General features: G+C 39.3%; 1 protein-coding gene across 1 annotated transcript; it reads left to right on the forward strand.

The window, feature by feature from the left end:
• Positions 1-593: 593 nt before the first annotated feature.
• Positions 594-8,846, forward strand: prokr1b (prokineticin receptor 1b). Its single transcript, XM_051919696.1, is given in 4 exon segments — positions 594-933; positions 3,540-4,182; positions 7,225-7,886; positions 7,889-8,846. Coding segments are annotated over 3 exon segments (1,158 nt in total). The 5' UTR covers positions 594-933; positions 3,540-3,715; the 3' UTR covers positions 7,918-8,846.
• Positions 8,847-13,061: the final 4,215 nt, after the last annotated feature.

Here is a 13,061-nt window from a genome sequence, read left to right on the forward strand (position 1 = left end):
GCCCATGCTGATGACAAGCCGGCGCCCACCGTTAGAGATACCAGTTTCATATTTCGATTGCCAGTTAATGTTTTTCGAGTCTTAATTTGAAAAATTAGGTTTTGAGAATGGTGGGGTGGAAAAGGTAAAACATATCGATTAATGTAGCTCTTATTTCTCGTTTTGACTTCGCAAGTCGTATTTTAAGATATTTTTCCAAATTTCTGGTCGTGAGCGGCAAGGAAGGTGCAATGCTTTTACTTGTAATGGCAATGCGAAATGAAATCAGTTCATAATATGTAAATATAAATGCACTGTATTATGCGCATCGCAGGTAACCGCACAGTAGCGGATGGGTTAGCGCTGCAGCTCTTTCAATTACCAAAGGTTCTCTCCATTTGTAAAGACATGCAGTGTAGATGAATTGCTTGTTGAGTGTAAATTAAGACTGAGTGTGTGTGGGAGTGAAACCCCTTACAGGACTGCCTTCGATGTTACCGGCAATGTCTTTATCTCTTCACAATCATTTATCGGTTTAATAACGTATAGTTCAGGAAACGAATTACTGAAAGCGTGCAAATCTTAGCACATTTGGATACATTTGGATACGTCTAAGCGGCTCGCATGTGTTCTCTGTCAAACTAAGGATTTGCTTCTGATTTATATTCAAGTATATGATAATAATCGTCGCACGATCGTATTCTTGTATTTTTTTTAACCACAATGATTCTGGCACTTTAAAATGAAGCACAGTTTGCTGGATTGCGTGCGTCACCAAAGCTGTCAGTTTGTGAGCGTCCACTAGAGGGAGGCTGTGGTGACAACCTTAATGCGAAACCTGAGGCGTCGTCGGCGGCAGAGGCAGGCTGCGAGAGAGGAGCATGGCTCGTGTGTGGGAAAAAGTTGAGCCCCTTAAAGCAAAAATAGAAAAAAAGTGAGGAGCCCAATATCAAGGTAGGCGTGACGGTAGAGGACCGCTTTTTAATGTGCGTTTTAAAAATGTTTCAATATTGTGACTTTTTTTTTAAACTATCGTCAATGACAGAAATTCTTTTAAGATGCAATCGCTTTTAACAGAATGCTTCATTAGAATCACGGAAGCAAAGGTGGCAATATTTTTTACAAATTAAGAATGCTAAAAATATGTTTTGTTTTAGAGGTGTATTTCCTTTTCTTTAAAGCGCAATTGACATTTCACAATTGTGTCTATATGGTGTAATGATGGGTAACGTTCACTAAAAATGCTGCCCGGATTGTTCTATAGAAGCTTTAACGGAATGAATAAGTTAAAAAAGCGGGCATACACACACACATATGAATGGGCATGCCTGGTTAATTAGAGGATAACATCTATCTATCTATCTATCTATCTATCTATCTATCTATCTATCTATCTATCTATCTATCTATCTATCTATCTATCTATCTATCTATCTATCTATCTATCTATCTTTTATATAGTGCCTTTCACCTATCTATCTATCTATCTATCTATCTATCTATCTATCTATCTATCTATCTATCTATCTATCTATCTATCTATCTATCTATCTATCTATCTATCTATCTTTTATATAGTGCCTTTCACCTATCTATCTATCTATCTATCTATCTATCTATCTATCTATCTATCTATCTATCTATCTATCTATCTATCTATCTATCTATCTTTTATATAGTGCCTTTCACCTATCTATCTATCTATCTATCTATCTATCTATCTATCTATCTATCTATCTATCTATCTATCTATCTATCTTTTATATAGTGCCTTTCACCTATCTATCTATCTATCTATCTATCTATCTATCTATCTATCTATCTATCTATCTATCTATCTATCTATCTATCTATCATCTATTATTTAGTGCCTTCTCTATCTATCTATCTATCTATCTATCTATCTATCTATCTATCTATCTATCTATCTATCTATCTATCTATCTATCTATCTATCTATCTATTATATAGTGCCTTATCTATCTATCTATCTATCTATCTATCTATCTATCTATCTATCTATCTATCTATCTATCTATCTATCTATCTATCTATCTATCTATCTATCTATCTATCTTTTATATAGTGCCTTTCCTATCTATCTATCTATCTATCTATCTATCTATCTATCTATCTATCTATCTATCTATCTATCTATCTATCTATCTATCTATCATATAGTGCCTTCTCTATCTATCTATCTATCTATCTATCTATCTATCTATCTATCTATCTATCTATCTATCTATCTATCTATCTATCTATCTATCTATCTTTTTATAGTGCCTTTCACCTATCTATCTATCTATCTATCTATCTATCTATCTATCTATCTATCTATCTATCTATCTATCTATCTATCTATCTATCTATCTATCTATCTATCTTATAGTGCCTTTCACCTATCTATCTATCTATCTATCTATCTATCTATCTATCTATCTATCTATCTATCTATCTATCTATCTATCTATCTATCTATCTTATAGTGCCTTTCACCTATCTATCTATCTATCTATCTATCTATCTATCTATCTATCTATCTATCTATCTATCTATCTATCTATCTATCTATCTATCTATCTATCATATAGTGCCTTCTCTATCTATCTATCTATCTATCTATCTATCTATCTATCTATCTATCTATCTATCTATCTATCTATCTATCTATCTATCTATCTATTTTATAGTGCCTTTCACCTATCTATCTATCTATCTATCTATCTATCTATCTATCTATCTATCTATCTATCTATCTATCTATCTATCTATCTATCTATCTATTTTATAGTGCCTTTCACCTATCTATCTATCTATCTATCTATCTATCTATCTATCTATCTATCTATCTATCTATCTATCTATCTATCTATCTATCTATTTTATAGTGCCTTTCACCTATCTATCTATCTATCTATCTATCTATCTATCTATCTATCTATCTATCTATCTATCTATCTATCTATCTATCTATCTATCTATCTATACTGTATACACACATAAAAAGCTGTATCCTTTCCTTTGATTTTATTATTAGATCAGTAGTTATGCAGACCACACCTTGTTTATTGACATTTTTCCTCCTGCCATTTTGAGTTTCTTTCTCTACATTTAGGCTACAAGTTTTTCATCTTTGATCTTCAAGTTGTTTGTCACTAGTTGTTTTTCCCATATAATCTCTAATATCTTGTCTCACTCGTGAAGTCTTTCTGATTATTGTATCCACTGTCTGGTCTTGGCATTGCTATCATTAATAATGCTGCTACTATACTACTACCACTACATCAGATAATAATAATTACATGGAGGTAACTGGCATTTCCTTTTAAAATATTATATCATTTATTCAGGCAGTTCATTATTTTTGTTATTGGGCTTTCCGTCTTTCCCTTCTGATTATTATTATTATTGTTGTTATTATTATTACTATTTTCCCATGTCCTTTAACTAGAGAGAGCAATGTTAAAAACACTGTGACGATGTATGTCTGCAGTGTTTTGAAACATTTGCACACACTATTGTGGATCACTGATAAGGTCTTGTTGTTTGAATTTCAGATACACACCTTGGGAATTAGAACCGAACAAGCAGAGTGTGAATAATGCTCGCTCATTAGTGTACACAACTGTAAATAGCTTCACCTCACGCCGGTAACTGAAGCAGCAGTGAAATTCATTTTTGAAAAGCTTTCCATCCCTTGATTTACCCCCTGGCAAGCCCACAGTGCACTGTCATGGGGGACTACAATTGCAGCAATTTTGCAGCTTTGTATGCAATGCCAGAAGAATTCCTCCCGAAAAGCATTCCATATCCTTACTCATCCAATTGTGATGTCAGTTACGATGATGCAGAAGATGACATTATGGACATAACCCAAGGCAAATCCTTTTTTGCAGCAACCATTGTGATTGGCGTAGTTTTAATATGCATTATGTTAGTCTGTGGCATTGGCAATATTCTGTTTATTGTTGCCTTAGCGAGGTACAAAAAACTTAGAAATCTGACCAATCTTCTTATTGCTAACTTGGCCATATCTGATTTCATTGTATCAATTGTGTGCTGCCCCTTTTTAGTGGACTATTATGTAGTTAAACAACTGTCCTGGCATCATGGATTAGTGCTGTGTGCCTCGGTCAATTACCTCAGGACTGTGTCCCTCTACGTCTCCACTAATGCCCTCTTGGCCATTGCAGTTGACAGGTGAGTTGATTTTTTACGTTTGTTGGTTACACAATGGCTACTTCTTTCTTATATCAAAAATCCAATATCACAGAAGGTTGAGAAGGTTCAGAAAATTGGTGGATGGACTGAGGAATAGATACAATGTGAAAAAATGTAATGTCTGCATTTATTTCCTTAAAAATAAAGGTGCCAAAGTGGTTCTTCAGAGCGATGACCCTAGAGAACCATTTTGGGTTCCCAAAAGAACCATCCATAAAGAACCTTAACTAATTTAGATCTTTAACAGTTTTTATAAATAACCATGGATAAATGATAATGGACTTGTGAAATACCAGTGGATTGGTGATTTTGAACCTTCTCACATATAGCAACACTGGGTGAGTTTGGCTTTTATTGATCTGTTAGTATCCTGCTAGGTAGCCTAGCATACATTAAACATTTCTGTTCTGTCCGTATATTAGTAACCTTTTCAAAGCATAAATATCATATTTCATACACAAAGAATCCTTCCCTGAATGAAATGGGTTTTTGTTAAGCAATGGTTGTGTGAAGAACCACACAACCCAGTAAAGAACCTTTTCAAAAACGTTTCTTTCAGTAGCAACGCAGCACTTTTCATTCATTTGGTTTTTGAGCCACATATTGACAAGCAGGCTGGCAAGAAGACAGAAAACATTCTGCCTGTTGTATGCAGAAGAAGGCAGTAATGAACTTTGGATGAGATGCCAGTCAGTCGTAGGGCACATCCACATGGGAACAAATTATAGCTGTAGTCGGTCTAACCTTTTGTGCATGTGATAAAAAACTGGAGTACTTGGAGAAAACCCATGAAGGCAGAACATAGATAACAACTGGGCAGACATGAACCCACCATGGTGAAGCTGTGGAAAAGCAGCGTATTGTTTCATTAGGCCACATATAAACCTCTTCCTATAGCTGTAACTTCACAAAAGGCAAAGTCACCAGCCTTTTGCCAGACTGCGTATCCTTCCTGCTTTGACATTTGAGAGTCAATCTAGGACAGGGATGTCAAACTCCGGGCCTGGAGGGCCGCAGTGGCTGCAGGTTTTCATTCTAACCCTTTTCTTAATCAGTGACCAGTTTTCACTGCTACTTAACTCCTTTACCCTTCATTTTAATAGCCTTGTTTTTAAGGATTCAGTCCACTGAATTTATTCCTTTCTTCATTAAATGACAGAAGTGAGATGTGAAACGAGCCAACAGATGACCAGCTAAACTGACATTTCAAACTCCAACCAAACAATTTCACTCCAACCGATCTCTTAATGAGAAGCCAATTCCTGCTGTTAATTAAGCTCATTATTTAATTCCATTAATTAATTGCTGCTCTCATTCTGCCACAGCAGACATTTCCAAAACTGTCGATTTTTCTGTTTTTTCTAAGAACACCGTCAAGATGTTTTGGTGACCTGAGAGATCAACCTTATTGAGACCTTCAACTTTCTTTATTTTCAGATATTATGAGATGGGCACAGGAGAGCTGGTCATGCGGTGGCTTGTTTTGTGTCTCATTATTGTTTGGCTGCTAAATAAGGAAAAAGAAACAACTAAGGGGCCCGAGTCAGGTAAATTAAAACTAAGGGAAAAGAAGTTAATTAGCAGCAAAAACTGGTCACTAATAAATGAAAACCTGCAGCCAGTGCAGCCCTCCAGGCCCGGAGTTCGACACCCGTGATCTAGGAGCTCAGAATTTATAATCAGCGATGAAGACGAGCAGATATTTAAAGTCGGAGGTGACAAAAAAATGTTATTTTATGTTTGCATCAGTCTTGATAGAAAACATCATTAGAAAGGTCTTTACAAAGCAACGAGTGTGATGGTTTAAAGCAAGGGTGATCAATGTCGATCCTGGAGGACCACAGTGGCTGCTGGTTTTTGTTCCAGTTGTCAATAGCAGGTCTTATTCAATATCCTGACTTGTTTGTGCTTTAATTCTGCCATGTCAGCTCATTCTTACATCATATAATTTTTTTTTCCTTTCTAATGATATCTTCCAAATGATTTGAAGCCTGGGCGGCACGGTGGTGCAGTGGTAGCGCTGCTGCCTTGCAGTTAGGAGATCCAGGTTCACTTCCCGGGTCCACCCTGTGTGGAGTTTGCATGTTCTCCCCGTGTCTGCGTGGGTTTCCTTCGGGTGCTCCGGTTTCCTCCCACAGTCTAAAGACATGCAGGTTAGGTGGATTGGTGATTCTAAATTGGCCCTAGTGTGTGCTTGGTGTTTGTGTGTGTCCTGCGGTGGGTTGGCACCCTGCCCAGGATTGGTTCCTGCCTTGTGCCCTGTGTTGGCTGGGATTGGCTCCAGCAGACCCCTGTGACCCTGTGTTCGGATTCAGCGGGTTGGAAAATGGACGGATTTGAAGCCTAAAACGAAGAAGTAGTTTTCAGCTCTTTAATAAACTTTCATAAATACTTTAATACACCTATTTGTGCACACTGAATCCACACAGGTCTAAACACAGAACTGCTGGCTCCTTTACCATTTGCTTCTTATTGCTAATACGGAGCCATTAAGACTGAAATAAGCTAATTAAAGTGTTTGAAATCTTGACAAGCGAGACCACTAAAATGAAGCACTTGAGCAATAAGTGCTTCATCTTCATCAACAACAAATGACTTCTCATGAAGTGATTGGGTTGAAACAGAAACCTGCAGCCACTGCGGCTCTCCAGGCCTGACGTTGCTCCCCACCTAAAGGGTCTGAGTCTTCAGTACCAAATCAATGAAGTCACGTTCATTAGCAGCGAAAACTGGACACTAACTAAGAAAATGGTTAGAATGAACAGCCACCGCCATGGCGGCCCTCCAGGATAGGAGCTGGGCACCCCTGGTTTAAAGTAACCAGATTAAATACAAGATCAAAGTTTTACATTCAATGTTTACTTGCCAGTTTTGTGATTTCATTTTAGAAGAATAATTTTTTTGTAGAGCAGTGCTCAATTTCCACGTAGTTTGTCGTTTTTCAATTTGTTTTCTTTGCCTGTGCTTTAAGTTAATTTCCTTTTTTGCATTTCATGCTCAGTGATGCAATTATTTTTTTAGATATCTGGCTATCGTACACCCCCTGAGGCCTCGTATGAAATACCAAACTGCCTATTGTCTTATCACTGGGGTCTGGATCATTCCCATTCTCATTGCCGTGCCCTCTGCCTATTTCTCTACCGAGATGAGCATCCCTCATAGCAGGAGCAACAGTAAAATCTTCTGTGGCCAAATCTGGCCATTTGATCAGAAGCTTTATTACCGGTCCTACTTCCTGGTCATCTTTGGGATTGAGTTTGTGGCACCCGTTTTGGTGATGGCGTTGTGCTACACTCGAATCTCTATGGAGCTCTGGTTCAAAAGTGTTCCCGGATTTCAGACAAAGCAGATCAAAAAAAGGCTCCGGTGCAGAAGGAAAACAGTCATGGTCCTTATTGGCATTTTGACGGCGTATATACTGTGCTGGGCACCTTACTACGGTTATGGCATCCTGCGTGACTTCTATCCTGCAGTCATCTTAAGAGACAGAAATTATCTTATTGCCTACTATATTATCGAATGCATAGCAATGAGCAACAGCATGATCAACACCTTGTGCTTTGTAAGTGTTAAAAATCACACAATCAAATATTTCAAAAAAATTGTCCTGCTGAGGTGGAAATCTACATATTCTTCAAACAGAACTGAAGAATCTGAGCCTCAGACTGCTTCAGTGCCCGTGACAGAGAGATGGACTGCATACAGCTGAAATGAAATGTGCCTGCTTTGTACCTTTATGCTATTTGCCATTCATTTGATGTACTGTGGAATTAATCTAAAATGTCCTGACAGTGTTTGCCTGTAAGATGTTCGTTCAGTCTGAATACAAATATTGATTTTTAGACACAGGTGCCAATGGGCCAGTGAGATGAACTGCACATATGACAAATACTGTACAGCGGTATATATACTGTACATCATCGGATTGATGATGGGGCAACACACATGTATTCAATCTATCCGAAAACCTATACAAACAACAATTTCTTATAAAGAGAAAAATGAGCTTATTTTAACTGCCAAAAAAAATGGATTGATGTGCACTTGAGGGTTCTGCTCTTCAGTCTCAGTTTTCGTGCAGTTTGTTGGTTGATTTGTGATGAAATGCTGAACTGTTGAAAAGTGTCAAATGTGTCCTGAGTTATTCTGTGGTTCAAAGCGCCGTGCCTCTAATTCTCACCTTCCATGCTTTTTCATGCCAGCTGGGCACTAAAATACTGGGCACCATAAGGTGAAGCACATGGTTAATAGACACTAAATGTGCCATTTTGTAATTTTTCATAATCCAATGCATACGGTGCTTTTAATATAAAGAATAAAGTGTATAGAAATTAAACACACAGCTCATTGCTTCCGTCATGTAGGCCTCCACATTTTGTGAAAACAAAGGAAATGTGGCTTATGCTGGCAGAGCAGGTGCAAAGTCATGTAGAGAAAATGGAATTATTTCCAAAAATTGCACATGAAGAGGCATGAGTGTAAATAATACGCATTGTTAGAATGAACATCTGAAGGCAAGTTCATGGCCTCCGGTTCAATACATCTAGAGAGCACAAATAATAATTGTGGGTTTCCTATGGAGTTTAGATTCTTTGCTTTTGCTGTTCAGAATATTGTATTCTACAATGCTTAAGGCAGTCAGATCAGTTTGCTTTTTGGTTTAATTGACAACTTTTTCTAAAATACTTTTTTAGCCCATTTTTTTGTATATCTCTGTGTTGGTTTTCTGAATATATGTCTGATTTTTTTTTCACCTTTTGCAGTCATTTTCCACGGTTTTGTGCCATTCAGTACATTTGTTTTAAAAATAAATTATGATTCATGGTTCCCAGGATGTGTGTGTTTTTTTAATTTTACCAATACACTTCATTAAAAACAAATGACTACAGTTTTCTAAAGAGAAAAGTGTAAGAATGTTTCATTGTTCTGAAATAAAAGAAAAAGTTGAATTTTAGCACAACAGCTTTTTTGTCTATGAGGTCCCGTCACATTCAGCCCACCTTAGGGACACTGCTGAAAACGTGAATGTGAGGTTCAACATGAAGAGTGAGAATAAGTTGTTAAAAAAAAAAAACCCGGTAAGTAACGGTGGTCCTCAATGGTTTAATCAGCACCCTGATGTGGGGATCCTAATGGGTACTGGTAGTTAGTTTAGCAGACACCAGGCCAACAAAACAAAGAAGGGGGTCTTTGAAAAGCCTTCAGCTCAAGACACGTCTTTGGTCTATTGAGACTAACAGGACACCAGAGATGGCTATGTTCTAGTAGGTTGTTATTTATAGGGGCCTGGCAGCAACTCTCTTCTCTAAACGTAGCTTTTCTTGTCAAACTTCACTTGTTTCTATACTTAAAGACGCTTTACTTCACCTTCAGTACACTCTAAACGTACAGCACTGCACGTTCATTAGAGCTTGTTGCATTACATTCTAGATAGATAGATAGATAGATAGATAGATAGATAGATAGATAGATAGATAGATAGATAGATAGATAGATAGATAGATAGATAGATAGATAGATAGATTCTTTATTAATCCCAAGGAGAAATTCACATTTTCCAGCAGCAGCATACTGATACAAAAAACAATATTAAATTAAACAGTGATAATAATGCAGGTAAAAACAGACAATAACTTTGTATAATGTTAACGTTCACCCCCCGGGTGGAATTGAAGAGTCGCATAGTTTGGGGGAGGAACGATCTCCTCAGTGTGTCAGTGGAGCAGGACATTGACAGCAGTCTGTCGCTGAAGCTGCTCCTCTGTCTGGAGATGACACTGATGATACTGTTCAGTGGATGCAGTGGATTCTCCATGATTGATAGGAGCCTGCTCAGTGCCCGTTGCTCTGCCACAGATGTTAAACTGTCCAGCTCCGTGCCTACAATAGAGCCTGCCTTCCTCACCAGTTTGTCCAGGCGTGAGGCGTCTTTCTTCTTAATGCTGCCTCCCCAGCACACCACCACGTAGAAGAGGGCGCTCGCTACAACCATCTGATAGAACATCTGCAGCATCTTATTGCAGATGTTGAAGGACGCCAGCCTTCTAATGAAGTATAGTCGGCTCTGTCCTTTCTTACACAGAGCATCAGTATTGGCAGTCCAGCCTAATTTACCATCCAGCTGGACTCCCAGGTATTTATAGGTCTGCACCATCTGCACACTGTCACCTGTGATGATCACGGGGTCCATGAGGTGTCTGGGCCTCCTAAAATCCACCACCAGCCCCTTGGTTTTGCTGGTGTTCAGGTGTAGGTGGTTTGAGTCGCACCATTTAACAAAGTCATTGATTAGGTTCCTATACTCCTCCTCCTGCAGCCCACGATAGCAGTGTCATAAGCAAACTTTTGCACATGGCAGGACTCCGAGTTGTATTGGAAGTCCGATATATATAGGCTGAACAGGACCGGAGAAAGTACAGTCCCCTGTGGCGCTCCTGTGTTGCTGACCACAATGTCAGACGTGCAGTTCCTAAGACGCACATACTGAGGTCTGTCTTTAAGATAGTCCACGATCCATGCCACCTGGTATGAATCTACTCCCATCTCTATCAGCTTGTCCCTAAGGAGCAGAGGTTGGATTGTGTTGAAGGCGCTAGAGGAGTCCAGAAACATAATTCTTACAGCACCACTGCCTCTGTCCAAGTGGGAGAGGGATTGGTGTAGCATATAGATGATGGCATCCTCCGCTCCCACCTTCTCCTGATATGCAAACTGCAGAGGGTCGAGGGCGTGTTGAATCTGTGGCCTCAGGTGGTGACGCAGCAGCCTCTCCATGGTCTTCATCACATGTGATGTCAGAGCAACAGGCCGGAAGTCATTCAGCTCACTAGGACGTGATACCTTTGGGACTGGGGTGATGCAAGATGTTTTCCAAAGCCTCGGGACTCTCCCCTGTTCCAGGCTCATGTTGAAGATGCGCTGTAGAGGAACCCCCAGCTCCGATGCACAGACCTTCAGCAGTCATGGCGATACTCCATCTGGACCCGCTGCTTTGCTGGCGCGAAGTCTCCTCAGATCTCTGCTCACCTGCGCTGTTGTAATTATGCTTGGGGATGTCTCTCCTATGCTGGTATCAGCAGAAGGATGTGTGGAGGGTGCAATACTCCAAGGTGAGAGTGAGAGTGGGTTAGGGTGGTCAAACCTGTTAAAGAAGTTGTTCATTTGGTTTGCTCTCTTCACATCTCTCTCGATGATGGCACCCCACTTCAAGCTGCAGCCAGTGATGATCTTTATCCCATCCCACACTTCCTTCATGCTGTTATTCTGCAATTTCTGCTCCAGCTTTCTCCTGTACTGCTCCTAAGCCGCCTGAGCTGGACTCGGAGTTCCTTCTGCACGTGCTTGAGCTCATGCTGATCACCGCTTTTAAAAGCCCTTTTCTTCTGGTTCAAAAGGCCCTTGATGTCACTTGTAATCCAATTCTATTGGGCACGTTGAGGCCAAGTTACAAACCGTGTGCCCTCCATAACTTACACACGGCAAGGCAGGTCACTGACTGAGACTAATCTGTAGCCACAGAGACAAGAAATAGTTAGAATGTACCAATTCAATTCAACTTGTGGGGGTTATAAGAACCTCCCATAGATTATGCACTAATATATAGGCAAAAATTTAACATAAGTAAGCAAACACTTCTACCTGCTTGACATAACCTAAATAACTAGCAAATGGCTCTTACACATCCGGACCCTAATTGTTTATGCTAAAGTCAGAAATCAATTACTACAACGTTACTTAGGAAGAGTCTTAACTATTCAAGAATATTTGTATGTAGGCTTAAATTTTAAGTTAAATTTAAAGTTAAGCTTAAATGTAGAAACACAAATACTATTAAGCATGCACAATTTAAGACTAATCATTTCGATTGACGGCTGTTTCTTGAAGTCAGGCACAGTTTATTCACAGGTCTCTCCAGTGTGCTGGTTTTGGTCTGCACACAAACTCTTTGGACCTTGATGACTCGTCCCATTACCCAGGAGTTACAAGGTGTTGTTTCATCTACAATGAGAACAGTGTCACCTGGTTCAACGTTTCTTCTTGATGAAAGCCATTTTTGATGTTCTTAAAGTGTTGGTAAATACTCGTTAGTCCATCTTTTCCAAGGTACTGTACTTGTTTCCAGCACCTTCAGGTACACTGGTCATTTTTAGAAGAAAGTCCTGGGGGTATACTGGGTTGAGTCTTGAGTAATAACAAGTGGAGGAAGGACTCGGAGATTAAATTCTGCTCATCAATTCATCCATAGTCTGATTTTGTTTTTACTTCCCTTCATGGTTACAGGGAGCCAAAGTCTCTCCCAGCAGCATCAGGTGCAAGTCAAGGCCCCCAAGTTCATTGCAAGGCAAACTCATAGATACTGCCATGCAAGGTCAATTTAGAGCATCCCATCAACCTAACCTGCACATCTGTGGGACACCACATTATTATCATCATTAACTTTATCACTATTATTGTAATTTAGGATACACGTTTATTCAAGGAGAATTACAAAGCCATATAATATACTATGTGTGATTCAAATGTAAAGAAGCAATATAGAAGAAAAGTCAAAGTTTCAGGAAAAGGAGAAGAACTAGGACTCAAACCTGATAAAACCTGTGTGACAATCTCATCAATACCCAGAGAAAAGGGAAGGAAGTCAGAATTGAATTCAGTCTCTGGGAGCTGTGTGGAAGGAGCAGAGCTAGTGAGTTACCTTACTGCCAGGTGACTTGCAAGTGGGATTCAAATGGCTGATGGCTGCCATTAAATCTTAAGTTTACAGCAGGAAGCAGAAGTGAGAGATACAGAGGCGGAGGATGATGGCCAATCAGAGAGAGACAGAGGTGAGAGGGTAAGTATAGCAGGGTGAAGGCAGG

Source organism: Erpetoichthys calabaricus, chromosome 15, assembly GCF_900747795.2.
Source record: "Erpetoichthys calabaricus chromosome 15, fErpCal1.3, whole genome shotgun sequence".
Classification (NCBI taxonomy): domain Eukaryota; kingdom Metazoa; phylum Chordata; class Cladistia; order Polypteriformes; family Polypteridae; genus Erpetoichthys; species Erpetoichthys calabaricus.